The sequence below is a fragment of the Typopeltis vanoorti genome, chromosome 2, assembly GCF_054136105.1.
Source record: "Typopeltis vanoorti isolate ZY-2024b chromosome 2, IOZ_Tvanoo_1.0, whole genome shotgun sequence".
In the NCBI taxonomy this organism is placed as follows: Eukaryota; Metazoa; Arthropoda; class Arachnida; order Uropygi; family Thelyphonidae; genus Typopeltis; species Typopeltis vanoorti.
Window position 1 is genome coordinate 41652419 of NC_143550.1, and position 25468 is coordinate 41677886.

Genomic DNA, 25468 nt, shown 5'->3' on the forward strand with positions numbered 1-25468 from the left:
GTGAGGAATGGTTTCTTTGCATGGAGGGTGGTTGAACTATAGAATGTATTGTCCAGTAGAGTGGTGAGAGCGAGAACAGTCAATGCGTTTAAGGAGTTGTATGATAGACTTTGTATTTCATAGGAGGGACCTCCCTCAATGAGTCTTGATAGACTTCTGTTTATTTGAAAGGACCTCCCACGATGAGTCTTTTGACTCCATGGAGGCCTGAATAATAATAATAATAATATGTATACTATATATATATATATATAATAATGGGAATTATTATATAATCTTGGTATCTCTTCTGGATCTGGTTCTCACTGAGGTTCTCACTTCAGCAAAAACCAGTTTTGTTAGTGGCCCTTTCCATAACGCATAGCATTATACATGTTTGAAAGAAAGTTTGTTTTGCATTATGAGATACTATGCAATTGATGTGATGTCATAAGCTTCTGTACAAGTTGCCTAGTCATGAAGATACTTCATGCACAAACTTTGTTTTCTTACACTTGGATAAAGGATTAGACAACAATATACTTTCTTGGCAAGTTTAATTTAGTCATACAAGAACTTCTGTGATGAAGGGATTATGAGTGGAACTTATAGGGCTGGTGATTATGAAATGTTTAGGAGATAACTGGAAGCTACACTATAGAAAGAGTAGTTGAGTGGAAAGGAAACTAATTCTGCTTTGGCATTGATCAAGAGCTATTTAACAGTAGCAATGCCTAAGTGTATACCAAAGGTGAAAAGCTTAAATAAGGTAAAAGTTAAATAGATGAATGAAGAAATTAAGCATGAAATCTGGAAGAAGGCACTATGGAGAAAAGATGAATGTGTGTAATAATTAGTTGCATGAAGAATACAAGGAGCAGGCCAGGAAGTTGATTCAGTTGGTAAAAGGTAGCAGAAGTGCAATATAAGCAGAAATTAGCCAATAAAGCCAAGAAAAATCTTTCAGTATGTGAGTTTTTTCAATATGTGCAAGTAGGGAAAAGAATGACTTAGTTGATGACAATGGCAGAATGGTAACTGATGCTGAGGATATAGTTGAAGTATTTAATGAGTAGTTTATCAGGATATTATATTTACTAATATCCTGCTTCTGTTTAGGAGTGCCCAGTTTAAATGCCATTGGCTCTTTTCTCACGGATTCTTAGGGCATTGTAGAGGTATATTTATCAATAAATATATGTTGCATAGAGGACAAGAAATTTGCACATACCTTTTTCTGGGTGTTGTGGCTCTTCTTCTTTTGCGTTGTCCAAACTACTGTGTGTGTTGGGGGGGGGGTTGGCAAGTGGGAGAATTGAAATAACAAATGGAAAAAAAAAAAAAAACATGTTTTTTTGAATAACATATATATACATATATATTATAAGGAATGGGCGGAGCGTTTTTTATATATTTATATGAGGTGGGAAAAGGTGAAAGGGGTTGAAAACAGCAACTGATTTTTTGGAGGGGGGGGGGTTGATGGGGGTTTGGTCCATTTCGACTATTCGTGGTCGTCGTCTGAACACATAGAGGAAGTGGATGCTTAGCCAATAAAGTTAGCCAATTCCTCTAAGCATCCACTTCCTCCATGTGTTCAGACGACGACCACGAATAGTCAAAATGGACCGCACCCCATCAACCCCCCCCTCCAAAAAATCAGTTGCTGTTTTCAACCCCTTTCACCCTTTCCCACCTCATATAAGTATATAAAAAATGCTCCGCCCATCCCTTATAATATATATGTTATTCAAAAAAAAAACCCGTTTTTTTTTTTTTCATTTGTTATTTCAATTCTTTCACTTGCCATACCCCCCCCCCCCAACACACACAGTAGTTTGGACAATGCAAAAGAAGAAGAGCCACAACACCCAGAAAAAGGTATGTGCAAATTTCTTGTCCTCTATGCAACATATATTTATTGATAAATATACATCTACAATGCCCTAAGAATCCGTGAGAAAAGAGCCAATGGCATTTAAACTGGGACACTCCTAAACAGAAGCAGGCAAATAGCTGTAAATATAATAGTTTGTTAAAGAGGAGTAACTTGGGATTTTTCCCAGAAACAATATCCATAGTTTATCAGGATATTTTTTTTTCTTGTGAAAGTAACATCATGAGAAGCTGGAGTGTAAACAGCATGATGGAGGAGTACTCAAGGTGAGTGAGAAGGAGGTATATGAGGAATTAAGTAAATGTGATGTTAATAAGGTAGTAGGACTGGGCGATATATCTCTGCATGTTTGAAGGAATGCTCTAGTGAATTAATAGCCTCTTGGCATATCTCTTTAACATGGGTCTTATAACGGAGTGAGTCTAAAAGAATGGAAAGTAGGAAAAATCGTTCCTGTTCAAGAAGCAGAGGGGGGGGGAGAAATCATGGCTACAAATTTTAGGCCAATTGTGTGTGTGTATGTGTTTGACATTATGGTATTAGACAGGTTGGTGAGTGCTAAGATTCATAATTGGATGATAATGACAGTATTCTGTATGATGATCAGCATGGAATTGTTAGGGAAGGTCACGTTTTAGCAATCTGTTTATGCATTACAACAAGGTAATGAATTCACTGGACAAGGGAGACATACAATGGCATACTTGAATCTTTCAAAGGCCTTTGATAGATTGCCACATGGCAAGCTGGTAACTAAATTGAAATGAGATTGGATAAGAGACTAGTGAGTTGAATAGCTGATTGGCTGGCTGTCAGATGGATATTGGTGGTGGATTCTGTATGGAGGTAATAGTAATTCAAAAGAAAGAATCCCACAGGTAATGAATTCACTGGACAAGGGAGACTTTTGGGACCATTATTGTTTAACTCATATGTTAATTTTGGGACAGTCCAAACTGGAGATATGCATCCGTTTGCTGCTGATGCAAAGCTTGGAAGAAGTGGAGCTATCAGTTTAATATTGCGAAGTGCAAGATCTTAAAATTTGGTAAGTAAGATTGGGATGAAGAATATACAATTAATGAAGAAATTTTGAAGGCATGACATCTTGGAGTAATGGTGCTAAAATGGGAGTGATGGGAGCTGAAATTATGAGAATGTCACAATAGATTATGGCAATGATGAGGAGGACCTTGACATGCAGAAGTGAAGAGATTATAGTTACCTGTATAAGGCCTTGATCAGGCCACATATGGACTACTATGCATTGATTTGATCACCTGGTTTTTCAAGAGGATGAGGATATCTTAGAGCGATCACAGAAGATTAACTAAGTCACTGTCAAGTCTACAGAATATGAGATATGAGGAAAGATTGGGAGAATGTAACTTGCAGATCCTTATAAGAAGGAGAGGGAATATTACTGTGACATATGAGTTGGTGAAGGGTTGTTACCAGATTAATGCAGTGAAGATTTTTCATAGAATAGGAGATAAGGGCAGAAAACAAGGCCATTCCTGGAAGCTGCTATATAAGGAGGGTGTGAGCAAGGGAGTGAAGAGTATGTTCTTTGCATGAAGAGTGGTTAGTGAGTGGAATGTATTGCCTAAAAGTGTGGTGAGTGCAGAAACTGGATGGGTTTAAGGTTAAGACACAGCTTGATGATCTTTTTTGCATGAGAGTTTTGCCTTCTTGGATGAGGCCTTTGACTCCATTGAGATCTGATAATAATTCCTGTCACAGTAAAATTTTAACTCACAGGCAAAGTGGAGATGTTGTCTGCTCTGTCTTCTATACTGGTTCATTTGAACCTCTCTCTCAGATAAATGTGTATTTTAAGAAAAAAAACTTTTTTTTTTTTTTTTTGCTTCCAAAAGGAACTCAGGAGAGATTAGATACTACCCATTTGTTACATGAAATTTAAGTTTGTTTTAAATACTCTAGTCCAATATGGCAATCAATTATTGTAATAATTATTTACCACTGTATAAACTGATCACATCATGTAAAAACTTAACCTGTCATGTCTTTGATGATGATTTCTGTTGTTACTTATTAGGTTGGAATACCTATAATTTATGCACATATAAGTAAATAGCTTGCCTGCCTGCCCTGGTTGACCAAGTGGTAAGCATATCCGCTCTCCAAATAGCAGGATTCATTCCCTGGCATGAGCATGCTTGTAATTGTCTGTAGTTGGTATATCAGCACGCAGTGCAAGACCACCACATTGTTTATTGGAGGCTTCAAAGGCTTAAAAAAGTTCCATGTTTATCTCTAGAGCAGGAGTTTTGAATCATGTAATAAAAATAAATAAATAAATAAATAAAAATATTGTAAGAGCTGGGTCAGAAGTAAAACACTTGACCAAAGACTAGAGACCGCAGATATGAGAGTCCTGAGAAAGATTAGAGGCGTGAACAGATGGCATCAATGGCAATATCATATTAAAAATGAGGATATTAGGAAAGAACTTGACATTGTCAGCATCCAGGAATGCGTTAGCAGAGCTAATCTCAGATGGTATGGTCACCTAAACAGAATGGGCGAGGAAAGATTAGCAAAACAAGTGTTCTCTGCCAGGTTGGCAGCAAAACGACCCAGAGGAAGACCAAGATATAGGTGGATTGATACGGTACAAAGTGCCTTAGACGATAGAAATATAAGATCTGATAATGTTGGAGTCTTGACAAGTAACAGACTGATTTGGAGGAAAATTGTAGATAGGAAGTTAGTAATGATGTAATTTTTTCATGTAGTACTGTCATATCCTGTACACCCCTTGAGGGTACATGGCAGGAATTTGATGATGATGATGTATAAAAGTAATAAGAATGGAAAATAATCATTAACTCCAAAATGTATAATGTACTATAGATTTATAGTCTTTCATGGGGTGGGAAGGAGTCACATAAAGCATGAATATATATATATTTCAGTACAGGTATTTCGTACTGAAAAAAATAACAGTATATCATCAGTGCTTAGAAACAAGTAAATCAGAGAAATGGGAATATAAGGTATATACAACAATTGGTTTACCAATTAAAAACAGTTGCTATGTGCTAGGAATTAATATATTAATAAATAATATTAAAATGTTTGATGTTTGCATAAAATGAGAATCTTCCAAACTTTTGGGAGAGAGAGAGAGAGAGTCTGAATAATTCAAATCTGAATCATTCAGATTCAAATGTAAAAGGGCTTCTTTGAAAAGGTGTTCATATTTAAAACTTCTTCTATGGAGAAGACTAGCTTCATCCCCACTGATACTGTTTAGTGTCAATACTATGTTGTGCCAGACTTTTGAGGTTTGACATATTCAATGTAATATTGATGTTCATTAATTCTTTTTCCACAGGATGGCCTAACTGCCCAAAGTATGTCAATTTATTTACATTCACAAGGTATCTGCTAAACACCAGCTAATGATAGAAGTGACATTTGGTCTTTTGTAAATGGCAATGGATGAGAAATTTTGTTGATAGAAAAATATGTGGGAATATGATGATACTTCAAAATTCTACGAATCGGTTCAGAGACCAGAAATATAAAGGATTGGAATCCTGCTGTCTGTTGAAGAATCTTTGGAACATAGGAGTCAGTTATCTGCTGGATTTGATGAGGGTTGTAACCATTAAATTTCATTCAAGTTTTGATAATGAGAAGTTCTTGTTGTAAGCTTGAGGGAGAGGAGCATACATTATGTGAGCTATTAATTAAGACTTGATAACATTGAGAAGAAGGTTCCAGAGAAATATGTCAGGTTGGTGGGGGAGATGTACAGAAATGTGAAGACAAGTGTTCAGGCTTGTCTGGGACAGACAGAAAGTTTTCAAGTAACAGTTGGCTTGCATCAAGGGTCAGCATTAAGTCCGTTTCTGTTTAACATTGTGATGGAGGTGGTGACAGAGGAGGTGAGGGAAGATGTGCCTTGGACAATGTTGTATGTAGATGACATCTTGCTGGTGCAGATTCAAGAGAAGAAGCGGGAACTAAACTGGAAAGATGGAGAAAAGTACTGGAAGAGAGGGGTATGAGACTGAGCAGAAGTAAGAAAGAGTATATGTGTTGCACAGTGGGCGGCGGCCAGGAGACAGATCTGGAGCTGGAAGGAAATGTCATCAGGAAGGTGAGGGACTTTAGATATTAAGTTCAACAGTGGAAGAAGATGGAGGAGCTGAGAAGGAAGTGGGATGCAGGATACAAGCGGGTTGGAGAAACTGGAGGGAGATGGCTGGAGTGTTATGCGATAAGAGGGTGCCGATCAATCTGAAAGGCAAAATCTATAGGACAGTAGTGAGGCCAGCTATGACGTATGCTATAGAAACTGTGGCCCTGAGGAAAAATAACAACAGCAGGATGGAAGTAGCAGAGATGAGAATGCTTAGGTGAATGTGCGGTGTGACCAGAAAGGATCGTCTGAGAAATGACTATGTGAGGGGAACAGTGAAAGTTATGAACTTAGGAGCAAAGATACAGGAGGCAAGGTTGAGATGGTTTGGTCATGTGATGAGGAGGGAGGACGAATATGTGGGAAGAAGGGTCATGCAGATGGATGTTCAAGGAAGGAGGAAGCATGGGTGGCCAAAGAAGAGATGGAGGGAGCTGGTAGAAGAGGACTTCAGGATGAAGAACTTGGATGTGGTGACAGCCCAAGACAGGAGGATGTGGAGGACACTCATCATCAACAGTGACCCCACTTAAGTGGGAGAAGCTGCAGAAGAAGAAGAAGAACACCATTTTTTTTTTTTTTTTTTTGAGAAGTGCGATGAGCAGACTTTTGATGGATGTATCTGCCAGTAAAGATAGGTTTCAATAAATAAATAAATAAATATATATATGTGTATATATATATATATATATATATTATTTTTTTCAATAATGATTTATTTTGTTACTCATTAGGTTGGAATTAAACATTATGGATTGTCTTGTTGCTTTTCAAAAGGAATCCCTATCAAAGGGTTACTTATCTTTAGCTCCAGTGAATAATTTAATAACTTTATTGGTAAGTTTTAGAAAAAGTAATATTACGTATATGATGTTTTTTTATAATTCATAGAGATTCAATGTATGTAGTTAGGATTAATAGAGGGAGTGTGCTGCCCACCTCCAACTTACACTAATACCCTTTCAAAACTGTTAGTGTGATTTCTTTCTAATGAGTTGAGATCCTCTCAGAGTGCTGAGAGGACTCAACTCATACTTATCACAAGAAACATTCCACTACTCCTTTGCCTTTCTGTCCTGCTAAAATATGCTATACCTTTCTACTTCTATTCCTATCAAGAATATCATCTTCGGTCAACCATGTTGCACTGATTCTAATAATCTTAGGATAGGCTGAGGGCTATTAGTGCCACCAGTGCACAATGTTTGTTTGCTTGGAAGCAGAATAAGCAGAGTGATTAAGGCATTGGTATGAGGTAAGTGAGCAAAAGAGTTAGTTGTAGTAGCAACAGTTGATTTGGTTGGAAACAAGAAGAATAGATATCAGAAGGTTGTTGAGGAAAGTAAAAGGTAGTTTGTTTTCCCAGGTATGAGATGGAAAGCAAAAATCATGTGAGATGATTGTGATTTGAGGGACAAATGGAACTGTAATAAGAATGATGGACTGCATTTAAATTGTTTTAGTGAGAGTTATTTGAAGAGGCTGCTGCTGGAATGGAGAGTCATGACTGCAGAATGGATCTGAGCAAGTAAGAAGTAATGTTAAGAGTAGAAGAGTAAGGGAGAGATTAAAGGAGTGCTTATGAATGGGAAGATGAATAGAATGAGTGAGGAGAATGAGAAAACAGGAGTTCAAGATAGACCAGAAAAACGGAGACTCACATCTGAGATGTGGTACTAGTGGGACTCGTTATAGACCCAAAATGAACTCTTATGTTTGCATACAAAGGGCAGAAGTATCAGAAATAAGGAGAATAAAATTTTTGCATTGATTCTGTTCACCCAAAAATTGTTAGAATAAGTGAGACTTGGTTGGATGAGGATAGCATTCTGACAGGAATAGAGATAGAGGGATATAATGCTTTTTCTTTTTTTTTTTTGAAGATGAAAAAGGAAAAAAAAAAAGGGAGGTAGAGTGCTATTGATATGCCCATGCAATATGGTGTGAGATAGAGGTGAACAGAATGAAATACTTAGTTGGAAGTTGCTATGGACCTGGTAATGTGGAGGGTATTGACCATGAAATGTATAAGCAAATAGAAAAAGAGTGTGATCATTATGGATAAGTTTAATTATAGTAACATAGATTGGGATGAAGAGATGGCATCAAGGAGTAAAGAGAATGAATTTCTTGAGTTTTTGAGGGACAGCTACCTTAGACAGTATATAACAGAGGACATGTGAGGATCAAACTCTTGGATTTGATCATCTCATCAGATGATGTTATTATTAATGAGGTATTGAATCTACCTCTGGTTAGTAATTGTAATCATGAAGTAAATCTACTTGTGTGGTGGTCTATATGAGGACTTCTACAAGGAAAGAGTATATACCAGAACTACAAAGTTGGTGATTATGAAAAGTTCAAGAGATGGTTTCAGTTATATTATGGGGTCAGGAGTTAAATGAAAAGGAGATCAGTGCTGCTTGGGTGCTATTCAAGAACAGTTTAGCAGAAGCAGCATCTAAATGTATTCCAGGGGCCAGAAGATTAAAGAAGGTAGGTATGAAATGGATAAATAAAGAATTTTAAGCATGTAATCTGGAGGAAGAAAGCATTATGGAGGGAGTATAAGGTGAATAGTATTAATCAATTACACGAGGGAGTAGAAGGAAACAGGCATAGAAGATCACTCACTTAGCTAATGCAAAAAAAAAAAAAAAAAAAAAAAAACGCATTCCAGAGAGTTGTTTAATATGTAGCCAGTAAATGGAAGAATGATATTGGTCATTGAAAATGGTAGAAGGATAAACACTGTGGAGGATATAGTTGATTGTAGTGGGAAGTGAAGAAGAGTGGCTGATTGTGAGAGAGCAGGAGGTATATGTGAAATTTCATGTACTTAATAACATCACTGTATGTTTTGAGGGAATTTGCTAGGGAGTTGACATCCACCTTGATGTACTTGTTTAATATGTCTGAACTAGGCCAATTCCAAAAAGGGGGAAGGATGGCAAGATTGTTCTGCCTATAAAGGTGGTGACAAGACTCAAACTTTGAATATAGGTCAATCTATGTGTGTGTGTGTGTGTGGAGTTGTGAAAGTATTGGAGAGGTTAGTGAGGACCAAGATCCAGAATTGGGTTGACAACAGTAATACATTCTCTTTGATGGACAGCATGGGTTTTTCTAAAGGAAAATTGTAATCTACTTATTAAAATAAGGTGATAAGTGCATTGGAAAATGGATGGTGTTGGTTTTGAGATTGGCAGTCTGATAGGTATTGGCAAATTGTATACTGGGAGAGCAAAGTCACTGGTAGTGTGCTTCAGGAAAGTGTTTTGGGGCTATTGTTGTTTAATTTTTATGTTGATGATATTGGGAAAGGTTTGAATGGAGATATGCAGTTGTTTGCAGAGGATGATGCAAACTTGGCTTACAAGGGGACATAAATAGACTGAGTGAATAGGAAAGTGAGTGGGATTACTAGCTCATGGTTGCAAAGTGCAAGAATTTAAATTTGAGAAACAAAGAGGAATGCAAAGTATACAATTGGTGAGGACATCTTGAAGGAAGTGTAAGAAATAAGAGATCTAGGGATGATGGTAGAGAAGGACATAAAATTCATGGGACACATTGTTAAAGTTTTGAGGACAGCCCAACAGATTCTGGCAATGATACAAAAACACGATAACATTGTGTTTCCATTGTATAAGTCATGAGTGATTTTTAACAGTATTAACAACATCAAATGCACTATTTTATAAAAAAATGTTTTATTAACTTGCTGCATTTCAAATCAGCATCATCAGAGCACAACATAGCATGTATATGCGATAGTGAGTAAGTGAAACAATACAATTGTAGTAGACAAAAGATCTAAAGTCCTACTTTGGCACCATTCAATTACGATCAGATCAGTTCCTCTGATTGTAACTGAAGGACCAAATCTAAAACTCAATCCTCATGTTCCCTATACCATATGTTGCCTGAGTTGAGTCCCTCAAGAATTCCAGAAATTCCATTTTCCTGCTGTTGTATGCTGCTGCTGCTGCTTCTGCTCAATTCATATTGCTGTAGTTAAAATCTCTCATATTGATCACTCACTTTGCACTCACCAAACTGATCTGCTTAAACATTTCCTGCTCATCACCTTGTGTGTTCTGGCCTATAGCAACATCTCACAAAATATCTTGTGCTGCCCACCTCCAACTTACACTAATACCCTTTCAAAACTGTTAGTGCCATTTCTTTTTAATTTCTACACTCTGAGAGGACTCAACTCGTACTTAGCACAAGAAACATTCCACCACTCCTTTGCCTTTCTGTCCTGCTGAAATATGCTATACCTTTCTACTTTTATTCCTATCAAGAATATCATCTTCAGTTAACCATGTTGCACTGATTCTAATAATCTTAGGATAGGCTGGGGGATACCAGTGCCACCATCACTTCCTTTATTCCTGATACTCTTGGTATTTGCATAGTCACCTGCCTGATAATTTCACATAAATTCCTTCCTCTTCAAAACTTCATGTCTGTTCAGCCTCCAAGTCAAGCTCAAGCCTAGAGAAACATCAATAATAAAATGGAATAAAATAAAAAAACATCATCTATTTATTCCCTCCATACTTCACTTGACTCTGCAATATACCATATTCCAAGTGACTTTCCTCACAAGAGTCCACTCCTGCTACCATCCACTCTGGCAACTCTAGTTTTATTATTATTATTATTATTACTTGACACCTCCAGGGAGTCCAAAGACTCGTCGAGGGAGGGCATCTACTCTTCAACTCTCTATCTCCACCACCCACAATCCACCAACTACAATGAACCACAACTATACCAATGCCACCTACCATCCACCACTAACACTAGTATTTTTCACAGACAATCACAAACATCCAAGCCCATGGCAGGATTCGAACCTACAGCCTTTTGATTGGAAAGCAGATATGCTAACCACTCGGCCAACCAGGCCAACTGGTTTTCTGTCCTGATACTTTCACTTGTTCTAAGAACAACAGTCTTTCTAGATGCAAATGCCTGCCCATGTTCAAATGTAATTCATCTCTTGCATACAACTCTCTCTCCTCAAATGCACCCTGAGCATCTACATATTCCGGTCCTCTCTTTTGACACATTCTTACTATCATGGCATTCATCATTGCTGCTCTGGGTGAAATATCATATCTGGGTAAAACACTCGCTATCTTCTCTCTCACACTTTTCTGCTACACGGTTCCAAACGATAATCTCAAATTTCTCTCCACTTGATTCATACTACCTCTCAGATCATTTGCACCAACTGTCATTATCATATCATATCATTTACATTCTCACTTTGCTTTAATATTAATATATTAGTTTCTTAAAACTAATATAGAATGCTTGCAACATCAGAAAAGTATTCATATATTCAGGAAACAAAAGGAGACACAAAAACATATAACTTCCATCTTTCATTTAGTGAAGTAATTGTGAACTAGCATTTGCACTACTTCATAGTGCAAAAATGGAGCAAAGTATGAAAAACAGTGCAGAAATGACAGTTACTGCTGACAACTTGCTGTATTTGTCAACTTATTTTTGAAAATTAAAGGTAATTTTTTAATTTGTGCAGTTGACAAAAGTTTATAAAAGAATAAATATATAATCAGCATCAGGAAACTGATGAAAATATATTTATTCTTCTTTTATAAACTTTCGTCATCTGCTCACAGCTTCTTTTATAAACTTATGTACAATCAAGAAGTCTACAGGACACACTGAGAGTACTACATGGTTAAGTTTACATTATTACTATCAAGTTTACATTATTACTAATCTCCTATCAACACTTTTCTTCCAAATTAGTCTGTTACTTGTCAGCTATAATATTTTGATCTTTTAGGACACTTCTGATCAAATCAATCCACCTGGATCTTTGTATTCCTCCGGGTTGTTTTCCTGCCATCTTAGGATTAAGCACTTGTTTTGCTGACCTTTCTTCTCCCACTCTGATTAAATGACCATACCGCCTCAACTGACTCTGCACACATATTCTTGAATGTTAATAATGCCATGTTCCTTCATAATATATTAATTTTTAATATAACTCTGCAGTTTATACCATATATTCACTCCACTAATTTTTCTCAGAACTCTCATATCCGAGGTGTCTATCTAGTCTTTGATCAAGTGCTTTATTTATAATCCAACTCTCAGATCCACAAGTTAAAACTGGTTTGAACATTGTTTTGTATACTGCAAGTTTAATGTTCTGGCTAATTTCTCTCTTATTTCATATAAAATTATTTGACTGATTGTCTGTGTTGTCTATTTCTATATTTAATATGCTATATTCACCAAAAACTGTGCCTAAATAGCTGAAACGATTTTACTTGTTTTATAGGTACTCCATTGAGAATGCAACTGAAGATTTCTTTGTTTCTGCCTATTTTCACAATTTTGGTCTTTTTATTGCTGATCTTCATGCCAAATCTTTTACATATGTTATTAAATTAATTAGAGAATCCTGATATTTTTACTAGAGTAGTACAACATGATCCGCATAAAGCAGAGAGCTAAGGTCGATATCGCTGATTCTGATATTACGTTTAATGCTGCCACTTTCTTTCCTAATGCAACCAATATAAATGATAAATAAGAGTGGAGATAGTGTGCACACTTGTCTTGCATCTCATTTTACATTGAGCCATTTTCCTATATTTCCTTCAGTTCTAACTGCTGACTTACAACTTAATATGTGCTCAGTATTGCTCTTGCTCTCTGTTATTATTATTATTATTATTATTATTATTATTATGTAGCACCTACAGGGAGTCCAAGACTCATCAAGGGAGGGCATCTACTCTACAACTCTTAGTCTCCACCACTCTGCCAACCGCAACTACCTTCATCATCTACACCGACACCATCTACCGCCGACCACCACCACTAGTATTTTCACAGACATTCACAAACATCCATACCCATGGAAGGATTTGAACCTGCAGCCTTTTGGCTGGAGAGCAGATATGCTAACCACTCGGCTAACCATGCCAGCAATTATTATTATTATTATTATTATCCTAAAACCCCATGGAGTCAAAGACTCTCTGAGAGGTCCCTTTTTTATATGCAGCTCATCATGCCATGCCTTAAAAACATTCAAATTCTCTGCAGACACCACACTCTCAGGCAGTGCATTCCAATCATTCATAACTCTGCATGCAAAAAACCTGCTTCTCACTCCCTTGCTCACACACCCTCCTTACACAGCTTCCAGGGATGATATCTTGTTCTCCCACAATTTTGCACCATTTTATGAAAAACCTCTGCAACATTAATCCTATAACAATTCCTTACCAAGTTGTATATCTCTATCATATCACCACTCTTCTTCCTATCCACTAGATTCTGTAAATTGCATCTTCTCAACCTTTATTCATATGCAGTATTCCAGAGATCAGAAACTACTGTAGTCAGTCATCTTTGGACTCTTTCCAACATCTCTTCATCCTTTTGAAAACCAAGTGACCAAATCTGTGCATAGGTCCATATGTGGCCTAATCATGGCCTTATACAGTGGTACCAGAATCTCCTTACTTCCAGAAGTCAGTGTCCTCTGCATCATGGCCAGAATTTGTTGTGTTTTCCTCAGAGTTTTGGCAGTATGTCCTCTAAATTTTAGATCCTTATCCACTATCACCCCAAGATCTTTTATTTCTCCGCATCTAGCAATATATTCTATAATTGTATCACTCTGATAAGCTTTCTTTTGAGCACTTTGTTGTATCACTTTTTCAGGTTTGGATTTTTGTTATATTCCCACAATTTCTAAACTATTTGTTGTAAAGTGAAAATCTGATTTGGATAACTTCTATTTTGCCTGAATTCAGCTTGTTCTTCTCTTTATCTTTCACAATTTTTTTCAGCCTCAGGTATGCTTGCATAAATTTTACCTGGAACAGGTAAAATTTTATTAGAAAAATTCCTCTATAATTTTCACATTCAGCTTTATTTCTATTTTTAAAGATGCTATGATAACTCTATTTCAGTTATCTGGGATTTAATCCTCTCACCTGGTCTTCTGAATTGTGCAGTGTAGCCAGTGTGAGAAACGTCCATATTTCAGAATTACTGGTCAAATATCATCTACTTCAGTTGCCTTTCCTCATTTCAACTTTTTGATGGCTATTTCTATGTGAAGTGTAGATATGTATCCCTCGTTTGCATTCATTTGAATGTTTTCTGCTACTGTTCTGTCACTGCTTGTTTCATTTAACAAAATAACAAAGTCTTTCCAAGTAATTACTCCAGACGGCTAGAATATCTTTATCTTCCGTTTTCATGTCACCTTTATCTTCTCTGATTACTTTTTACCGTACTCTTGCCTCCATTTCTGAACTCTTTGTGACTCCATTTCTGACCTCTAGAACATTTTTGCACATTCCAGATATCTTTTCTATATTGTTACCAAAGTCTTCTCATAACTATTTTTTTTAGCTACTTATAAGTTAGCTCTCTTATGTTTTTCTCTGTATTCTTTTAAGGCATCTGCCAACATTTGCTTGCTAGGAACTTTCGGTATGCTTTTTTTCTTTTCTATTGCTGCTTCTTAAAGTTCTTGTGTTTTATATTAATGTAAAAGTAAGTTTTGCTATTTTTTATTTTCCACATAAATTAATCAGTGAAAATACCATATATTTTGTTCAAAAAGTGGCAGATTTTTTTTTTTAAATGTATTTTTTTTGTTAAGTGATGGCGATTTTTTTTTGTACATTTATTCACTTCATGTTAATTGGTAATTAGGATGATAATCAATATAAATTGATTATCATCCTAATCTCCCCCCCCCCACATTTTTTGAGTTTTAGAGACTCCTTTATGCAAAAGAATTATTTTGTCCTCCTTCCATTCCCTTGGGACTTGGGCAAAGCTGAGACTAAAGTTAAATGGCCTAGTTAGAGGCATTGTCAATTCCTTGCGCATTCTTGTAATACATAAGCTGATGTCCTATCTAATCTCATAGCCATATTTGCATTAAGATTCTGCAGAAATCTTAATGCAAAACAGAAAGCACTTAGGATGCTTTCAGTTTATCAACCTCTATTCTCACATCATTTCCTGTCACACAGCATTATCCTCACTTGGATGATATACCTTTGCAAAGTGGTCAGTAACTCAACTATTATATCTGCTTCTCTCACTCCACTACTATCCAAACTTGTTCAAGTTATCCTTCCACAGTCATTCTTCTTCTTACTTGTCATGCAATGTAAGAACTCTTTGGGATTTTCTTTGGCCTGTTCATCTAGTTTCTTCACATAATCTGATTTTGCCTTCCTTAACATGCTTGAACCTTTCTTGCCAAATCTTTATACTGCTAGTGAGCTTGCTGGTCACCTTTCTCCTTATATACCCTTCACGACACTCTTTTTTTTTCTTTTTTTTTTTTTGTATCTTCTGCTTAATGATACTGCTCATCCATCTAACTCCTACCTATATAGTCTAATAATGCTTCCTCCAGAAACCTCCCCCCCCCCTGCATATAGTAGCAACCAACCATATATTTTGTCCTTTTGGCTTAATCTTACATTAGACTGCCTCAATAGAGCTGCTAAACCATCTGCCTACTACTCTTTTTGGCTGCAATTCATCTGGTGTCATCAGCAGATTCCTCTCCACATCCTTTCTTCTCTGTTCTCTCAAAAAATATTAGACTCCTCACATTCTAACTGTAACATTTCCTGTTAGCCAAGTCTCACTTATAAGTTTTTATAAGGTTGCGCTAATGAATGCCAAAAACTTCTCCCTCTTGTTGCTGGTACTTCAGGTTTGATATGATTTTGATTTTTTTTTATGGCACAAAGACATCAAAGGTCATACTGTGCCAGGACACAGGTCACAGCAGTGCATATGGTTGTTGTTGTCTTGTCCTTTGAAGAGTCTTAGATGTTTCTGTGTGCTCCTTGTACTGCTTTGGCTATGTCGATGATTTTGTTTGTATAGAGCTGTTGTTCAGGATTAGGATCTATTTCTTGCAAGGCTGCTGTAATTGCTGGACAGGTAAAGATGTGAGTGGGTGTCAGTTCAGTATTAGGGCAGTTGTTGCAGTTTCTATATGTTCTCGTATCATCTGTATTGATCTTCATTCCTCTATAATGTTCTGTTTGTAGTCTTGCTATCGTGGTGAAGGTCCTTCTGTCAGCACTGATTTTGGGAATTTGATGTTGTATCACTGATTTCAGTGGAATTAGTTTAGCTTTTGTTAGTGCATTGGCATCAGCAAGAGTTATCACATGGGTTTCTTGGTTGAGTTCTCTGGCCTCTTTTGCTAATTTATCAGCTGCTTCATTGTAATCAATGCCTACATGAGCAGGAATCCATTGTAAAATGCAACTTTTACCTAAACACTTTAGTTGATTTAAGAGTTTATGGATGTCTTGTGTGAGCTTGGTATTGCCATTTTTGATTGCCTCCATAGCTGATCTTGAGTCACTGTAAATTATAATTCCTTCAGATTGTTGAGATGATGACAGTTTTAAGTAGGCTTCTAGTGCTTTATTTATTGCGTAGAGTTTGCTGGTAAAATTGGAAGCGATTCTCCCAGATCCAACTTTTATTGAAAGTTTTTCACCTTTCGGGAGTAGAAGGAGAAACCAGCGCCTCCATTAATCATATTGGTATCTGACGATCCATCGGTATAACAAATAACCTGTTTAGAGGATGAAAGAAGGTTGATAGTATTTAGGCCTTTTTCTTTGAGCATTTCTTTTGGTTCTTTTTTTGTACAGAGTTTGGTAAGGTTTAGATTTATGGAGGTATTTGAAGGTAAAGGACTGGAAAATAGAGGTTCTTTGTTTATGTGGGCATTTAGCTGATCAAGACCTACTTCTTTCCTGATAGTGTCATCATATTGTAAAGTTGATGATCTGTGAAGTCTGCATTTTTGGTTCCAATGTTTATAAGTTTTTAGAGAGATATGATCACTTTGATAGCTTCCGATATTATTTATGAATTTTATGGTGGCAAATTTTCATCTGTCCTCCAGCAGGTCAAGTCCACATTTCTGTTGGGCTCTGCTCTGATGTTGTTAGTGGATGAGACTGCACCAATGATAATCTTGGATGCTTTTGCTTGTATTTTGTCTAATTTTTTCTTTACCGATGAGGCCGAAGGTGACCAGATAGGTGCTGCATATTCCATTATTGGCCTTATTGGTGTAGTGCAAGTAGTTTTGAGGATTTTTGGCTTTGCACCCCAATTTGTTCCACAAAGCCTTTTCAGTATATTTAATTTTTTTAGAGCTCTGTTGGAAGTGTTAGAGATGTGTTGTGCAAAACATAATTCTTGATCAAGCGTAATACCAAGGTATTTTGGATTTGCGACTTTTTCAATTAGCTTGTTGTTGATCATGACTTTGGGATTGTAGAAATGTCTATTTTTCCTGTCTGTACTAAAGGTGCTTAGTTTTGTTTTGTCTGGGTTGATTTTGAGTTCATCTGATTTTGAGTTCATTGAGTTTTAAGTTCATCTGACCATTTTTCTAATCCTCTCATGGATTTGTTTAGAATCTCCTCTGATTCTTTGATTTTAGCACTAGTGTGCCAGATGGCTATATCATCTGCATAGCAAGTTACTTTTGTGTCTTCTGTAAGGTAGGGATAAATGTTATTAACATATAGAAGGAATAGTAAGGGACTGAGTACTGAGCCCTGGGGAACACCAGCCCAGGTTCTCTGCTCTTTTGATATTGCTGCATTGATTCTGACTTTGATCTTTCTTCCTCTAATGAAATCAGCAATCCAGATTAAAGCGTTTCCTCTAATTCCAATATTATATACTGTTTGTATTAATTTTTTGATCCAAACACGATCAAAAGCAGCAGTCATATCAAGGAATATTGGCAGTTGTCTTTTTTGTTGGTTTTTCCTGAAATGAGTCTATTATTGTTTAGCAGAAGTGGAATAATTGATCTGTTGTCGAATGACGAGTTCTATAGACAGTTTGGTAGTAGTTGATTTTCTTTTTTTTTTTTGTCAGCCAGTGCATAAGCCTGGAGTGTATGATTCTTTCAGTAATTTTACAAAGTATGCTAGTTAATGTGATAGGTCTATAACTTTGACATTCTGCAGCATTTCTGTCAGGTTTCAAGATAGGTACAATAACTGATTTTTTCCATTCTTTTGGAAGTTTGCCTGTTTGCCAAGAGGTATTGAGAATGTCCAGAAGTTGTTCTTTGGCAATTTTGCCAAAGTGTTTGACCATATGACCAAAGATAAGATCATTACCAGAAGATTTATTAGGTGCAGTTTTCTCGATTGATGAATTTAGTTCACTTAGTGTAAATTCTTCGGAGAAGATGTCATTATATTGGTATGTTCTTGCTTGTTTTAGTATTTTACTTATGAGTTTATTGAGGATCTTGTCCTCTATGTTATACTGAAATTTGGAGTTGTTTGAATAGGTTTTTGCCAGTGTGTTTGCAATTTCTTGATCTGTAATAGCTTGTTTCCCAGCATTTATGATGAAGTTTGTTTTTTGTTGGTTCTCTTTTTTGATATTGTTGTCTAGGATTCTAATAATATTCCAGCGTTGGCTGTCTTTTCTTGGATCCAGGTTACTGGATCCAAGAAATCCAATAAAACTCCACCCATTTCTCTTGTTTGCGCTTCCAAATTTCCTGCTCTATTTTGTGTGTTATGTCCATTAATTTCTTTCTGTATTCATCAGTTTTATTAATTCTGAATTGTTCATTGATATTGTCTCTTTCTGTAATCATCGAATCAATATTGTGATCTTTCTGGTATGGTATCCAGGTATTTTTCCACTTGCCTCTTGGTATTGTTGCTTTGGCAGCTTTACTGATGTGTGAAGTAAGGATTTGTAATTTTCTGTCGAGGTTTCCAGAGACAGGTTCATCTTGACAGAGGCTCTCCAAGGTTTGAGTAAACCTTATCCAGTCGGCTTTTCTGAAGTTCCATGTCCTTTTGATTTGCTGTTCTTGATCAATCTTGAAGTTTAGTGTTGTTATTATGGGTCTGTGGTCACTGTGATGTCAATAGCAGATTCAGTTCCTGTAGATTTAGAGAGATAGGTGCTCTGTCCATTGTTAATTGTTGTGAGTTCCAAATCTATAAAGAGGTCTTCCAATTGTTGACCTTTATGGTCTAAATCGGGGGAGCCCCACGTTGGGCTTTTTGCATTTAGGTCACCAAGTATAATGGTTGCATCAGTTAGAGATTCGCTTAGCTTTTCAATGATGTCTGTATCAATATTTGTATTATCAGGATGATAGACATTTGTGATTGAAATAGAATGGTTTGGTAGATGTATTTCAACAGCTTGAGCTTCCGTCGAACTGTTATTATTTAAATATTGATTTAGGGTGATTTCTTTGAATTTGATTTCTGGGGGTCTTCAAAAGGATAGCAAGCCTGCCACCTGCTCTTTCCTCTCTATCCTTCCTAAGAACTGTGTATCCTTTGATGTTGAAGTTCAGATTTTTATTTAGTTTTGTTTCTTGTAGACAAGCTATATGGATATTGTTTTTGTAAAGCATGTATTTGAGTTCATCCATTTTTCTCTGAGTACCATTGATATTGAGTTGCAAAATGTTAATATGAGTCCTCATAGCATATTTATCATCAAGAGCCCAGACTGCAGCCCCAGACACATCGGCTGCCCCGGATGCAGTAGCATTGGTTGATAACTTTTTATGACTCTTCATTAGAAAATGGGTGCGTTGCCACGTTAGTCACCTTGAAATCGGACCATAAGAAATTTGGTCAAAAGCTTCAAGGGTCCAGGGGGGGGTGCGAGGAGGTGTGGTCGGACTTCTACCCCCCCAGCACATATGGTAATTGGTTAGTAGGACAATCACAAACATCCATGTCCTTGGTGGGATTTGAACCTACAGCCTCTTGGCTGGAGAGCAGATACACTAACCACTAGGCCAAGGCCGGCAGTACTTCAGACATTAAGTATATAGAAACTCTAGCATCCCCTCAGCCTTTCAACCACCTTTATATCCTGAATTGGCTACCCCATTCAATATTGTTGCTTGAATGACTAGATTCTGCATTTTTGGTCATTCTTCCACTCACTCACTCACTCACTCATCTCATGTGCTATATTTTTTATGTATGATTCTCTCCAATGAAAGGTTATTATTATAAGACTATAGTATATTTTGAATCATGGGTGGGCTAAGAATTTTTTTTTTGCTATTTATCAATTTTATATATATATATATATATATATATATATATATATATATATATATATATATATATATATATATATATATATATATATATATATATATTTGTAATTTTTTTATTTTTACATAGTCCGGAAATCCTGCTCTAGAGACCAAACATGGAACTTTTTCAAGCCACTTCAGGCCTCCAATAAGCAGTGAGGTGGTCTCATACTGGGCAGTGAAATTCATTTCCCACCTAAAGACAATTACAAACATCCATGCCCACAGCGGGATTCGAATCTGCAACCTGTTGGTTGGAGAGCAGGTACATTAACCACTCAGCCAAGTCAGCATATGTGAGGTTAGATTGAAGGAATGCAATCTGCACTGGATAGGAAATGAAGAGACTATTTATTATTATTATTATGATGATGATTCAGGACTTCCATGGAGTTATTAGATTCACTGTGGGAGGCCCAGCCTAGAAAATGCAAAGTTATTCATACCACTCTTTGAACTCATTCACCATTCGTGCTGTCATCACTCTATCAGGCAATGCATTCCATGATTCCATGGTTCAACTACTCTCTGTGCAAAAAGACCACTCCTCACCCTTATGCTCATGACTTTCTTTTGCAACTTCCATGGATGGCCCCTTGTCCTTGCTCCTTCCCCTTGTTCCACCAAATGTAAGAACTCCTCAGTATCAACCCTGTAATTACTTCTCAATATTTACATGTCTAAATCATATTACCACTCCTTCTACCAAACTGTTCTATGTATTTAAGTATTTGCTAGATAGATAAATACAGGGGAGATTTTTCCAGAGGAGATAGGAGCACAAGACATCACGAAATTGTTTGAAAGGTGATATGAACAAGGAAGTAAGAAGGTGTATTGTATCATTATTGTGACAGATGATTAGAATGCTTTGCCAAAAGAACATCTCTGAATGGAATTAAGATATGGTATAAGAGGCATTATGGCACTCAAGGTGAACTTCTGATTTCTTTTTTTGATACCATATAGGTATAGAGAATAATAAATGATAAACAAAGTGAAAAGATGTGGTCTAGTTAGAGTTGTCATATGTTATGATCCTGAAGTCATAACACTTGATTCTGTAATAAATGTGTGGTTACATTTATTACACGATTACACAAATGTGTGGCTGCATTTTGGATTTCAGAGTAATGGATAGCATGCAGTATAAGTTTTACTGTATCAAAAAGTAAAAATAAGCTGTGGATGACAAACAATAATAAACAGGAACTGTATGTGAAAAAGAGACTATGGAAGAGATATAAGGAGACAGGTGAAGAGCAGATGCATGAAGAATATAAGACACATGCCAGGAGAGTGACTAGTATGGTAGGAAGGTAAAACTGGCCCTAAGTTCCAAAGTAAATCCTAGGGAATTTTTTAGCTATATGGCCAGTAGGAGGAAAAATGATTGTGGAAGAATGACATTGTGAGATAAAAATGGGAATAGAGTGATTGATGCAGAGGACATAGTGGAATTATTCAATGAACACTTTATTGGTGTATTTCATCTTGGAGGAGTAAATTTTAATACTAGAGGGATAGGGCAGGTTCGAGGTTTAGAGGTGCAGGAGGAGAGTGTGTTCCAAATACTGAGTACTCTGGATCTCAGTAAAGCTGTGGAACTGGATGGTATTTCACCACGAGTTTTGAGAGAATATGCTAAAGAACTGACAGCTCCTTTGACCTGGCTTTTCAATGAAAGTCTGGCTACAGGAAAGGTGCCCAGCGAATGGAAGGAGGGTAAGATAGTGCTATTGCATAAGGACGGTAGCAGACTGGAAGTGTCTAATTATAGGCCAGTTTGTGTGTTATCAGTAGTTGTTAAGATCTTGGAGAAATTAGTTAGGGACTGTATACACAGAGCCGGCGCTAGGGTCTTTGCCGCCCGCATGCAATGTCTATCTAAGCGCCCCTGTAACGATCTGGGTGTGTGTGGTTCTTTTACCATAATAAAAATTTAAATTATTTGAAATTTCTTAAATAAATTTTTTAAGAACAGCCACACATTGGTTCACTAAATGTAACGAACCAGGGGTGTTGACTAGGCCGGATAATCGTTAAAAACCCGTATATTCAAAAAATTCTCAAAAGTTAAAGCAAATTTTGATAAAGCCACTTCATTTTAATCGTTGAATATATAATGATACAGGGATTTTAGCCTTCTCACCAAACCGAATCGCTAACAAAATTAAAATGAATTTTAATTAAAGTTAAAATTTATTTAAACTAAAGTTTAAAAAATTCTTGCATTTTACAAGTCACTAAATTCTTAGTAACTTGTAAAAAAATTTTAATAATTTTTATAAGTGGAATTATCATTTAGGAAAATAAAAGAAACTCAAGATAGATGAGAAAATATGAAAAGAATTCAGAAATAATTAGAACATTTAATATAAGTATTCAAAAAATAACATCTTTACAGAATAACAGAAAATAAATTAAATTGCATAAATATACTTGAAATTTTTTTAAATTAAAATTTTAGGGTTTTTGATTTCATATTCATAAAATTAGAAATAATGGTCTTAACATCTAATTCCGCACATATATTATTTTCAATAGCTATTAACACCAAACTAACAAGCCTTTTTTTGTGACATACTTGTTCTTAAGTAGGTTTTAATCAATTTCAACTTGGAAAAGCAACTTTCACCGTTCGCTACACTAACAGGTAAGGTTAATAGTATTCTTAAAGCAATTGAAAAGTTAGGGAAAGATAAATTATTGGATACAATAAAATTAAGAATATCGAAAGGGCTTTTGAATATTTAAATTATCCATCCGAAAAATATCTCGGAAAGCACATAACTCGTCATATAGTTCTATTGTATTTACGTCTTTATTGTTACCGTCCTTCAAGAGAATCTAAATCGTCGCAATTTTTTCGTAAATTTTCGTTATTAATTTGTCGTAATCTATACAAGAAATTGAAATTATCATATGTTTTTAGTTGTTCAAAACGTTCTATTAACGAACACATTGCAATGTCTAGAAGTGTATAAAACATTCACTCTAAATTTATCTTCTGGTGATTGTGGCATTTCGTCATGATACTCGTAGTCAAATTGTCGTGTCTTCTTTCGTTGTTGGACTTCTGTACCAGTTTTAAATTCTTCTTCTCCATCCACCTCTTCGCTCAGTTCTTTTGCCTTTTAGAACTTCTTTAAAATTTATATCTGATCAATACTCTTGTAAGAATATTTTTAAGTTTTCGATAAATTCTAAAGCAAGTGTAATGTTCATATTTTTGTTTGGAAGCATTTTACTCACAGGGTTTATTCTGTTAAGTAAATCATGCCCAGTTATAAGAGCAATAAATTTGTAGTCCTTTATTTTAGCACATAATGTTTGTGCTTCATGCTGAGTTTCTTTATTAAAAATTTCAAAAAGTGCATCGTAAATTTCTCCTAACTGATATCGTAGAGGGCGGATTGCATTAATTTTACTTTTCCATCGCGTTTTTGATGGCTGTTTCAATGTTAGAATTTTTACGAACTTTAAAATGATTGCCCAATTTTTGTAAAAGTATGAAAAGTATATTTCTTGAATAATTGCAAAGAAACTAATTGTATCTGCATATACTTTGGCTGTATCGTTAATGATTAAATTTAGAGTATGAGCAGCACATGGCACGTAAAAAGCTTGAGGATTTTTGTTCAAAAGGACATTTTGGAGCCCATGTTTTTTTCCCTTTCATATTTGCCGCATTGTCATACCCTTGACCTTGCATGTCTTCAACGGGGATGTTCCATTTTTTCAGTTGTTCCATTATTGTTGCACATAAACCACGTCCTGTGGAATCTAATATATCTGCAAAACCTAAAAAGTTTTCACTGATCTTGACAATTCCATTGTCACAGGAAACAATTATTATTATTATTATTATTATTGTTCCGGGAAACTCCAAGGAGTCGACAGACTCATCGAGGGAGGCCCTAACATCATGTCAAGAACAACTATTCAACATTCACACAGTATCTATCATACCTTGCCTTGAACTCATTCACAGTCGTAGCACCCACAACAGACTCTGGAAGCTTATTCCACTCATTTACCACTCTCCAAGTAAAGAACCTAGCTCTAACAAAGCAAATAATAATGGTCGTTTGTTCTGTTTTAATTGCATCAGGTGTGCAGTCTAAAATTATGGAATAATGTTTAGATTTTCGAATTGATAAGAAAATTGTATCCCTGATTGCGTTTCTTAAAGTTTCCAATATTTCATTTTGTCTGTCTTTACTCAAATAGTGTACTCTATTATTTCGATGCAGGGTCCTTACAACATGATTTTTCCTTAATGGGATCAAACTTCACAAACAGTTCGACTAATTTTAAAAAATTGCTGTTATTCCTTTCATATAATTTATCAGATGATCCGCGAAAAGCTAAATTGGCTACCAAGGAATTTTATAATTTCAATCAAGCTTTCTAAAACACTCGTCCAATGTTTCTTTTCCATTTCATATATGCTTTGAGTCTGGCAATCAATAGTAGTTTTGTTTTTTAAATTTTTATCAAGTTCCTTCCATTTTAAGAAATTTTTCATGTGAGTTAAATTAGTCTCATGTCTGTGCAAAGTTGTACTTATATTTCTCCAATCGTTATAACCTTCTACAAAACTACTTGATTCAGTAGTTGCAAAAAGTTTGCAACAAAAGCAAAAAACAGAATTTATAGTTTCAGAATAAATGAGCCATGTTCTTGGTACGAGCTCCCCGTTTTCCATTTTTCTATTATAACACATGTCGCCAAATTTACGACCATACGTATCTCTGGGATATATTATATTTTTCTTTTGAACAGGCCCCATTTCAATTAAAACAACTCGTAACTTTTCATATCAATATTTCACCATTCACCTGGATCTTCTAAATTTACAGATACTAACAATGTGTTAATTTCGTGGTCAACTACAACTAAATCTTCTCCTAACTGTTTTTGACTTAAATCATGCGTCTTGTTATCTTGTTCATAGTTTCAATAGTACTTTGATGCAAACTGGATGATGTGCACGGTTCTTGAACTCTGATTTCTAATGTATCGAGTTGGTTACAATCTGCATCAGAATATTTTGATATTTTAACAAATTTATTAAGAGCCCCAGTTTGTTTTTTAACATCTGCTTCTTTCGCAGCATGTCGCTTACGATTTTGTGCACCGGATAACTTTTTTTTTTAAATTTTTGATTCCATTTCTATTTTATACCCACAAGAAATTATTACACAACACGACACAGAGA

The 25468-nt window shown here is 35.9% G+C and overlaps 1 protein-coding gene across 3 annotated transcripts in view; it reads left to right on the forward strand.

Annotated features, from left to right (window-relative positions):
* The window catches only part of LOC150108962 (protein-lysine N-methyltransferase EEF2KMT), a 166276-nt gene that overhangs the window by 13734 nt on the left and 127074 nt on the right, over positions 1-25468 (forward strand). For all 3 annotated transcript variants that reach the window (XM_090404592.1, XM_090404583.1, XM_090404603.1), the window contains exon 2: positions 6785-6887. In XM_090404592.1, coding sequence (XP_090260718.1) covers positions 6801-6887 — 87 coding nt within the window. In that variant the 5' untranslated portion in view covers positions 6785-6800. The remainder of the gene's footprint in view (positions 1-6784; positions 6888-25468) is intronic.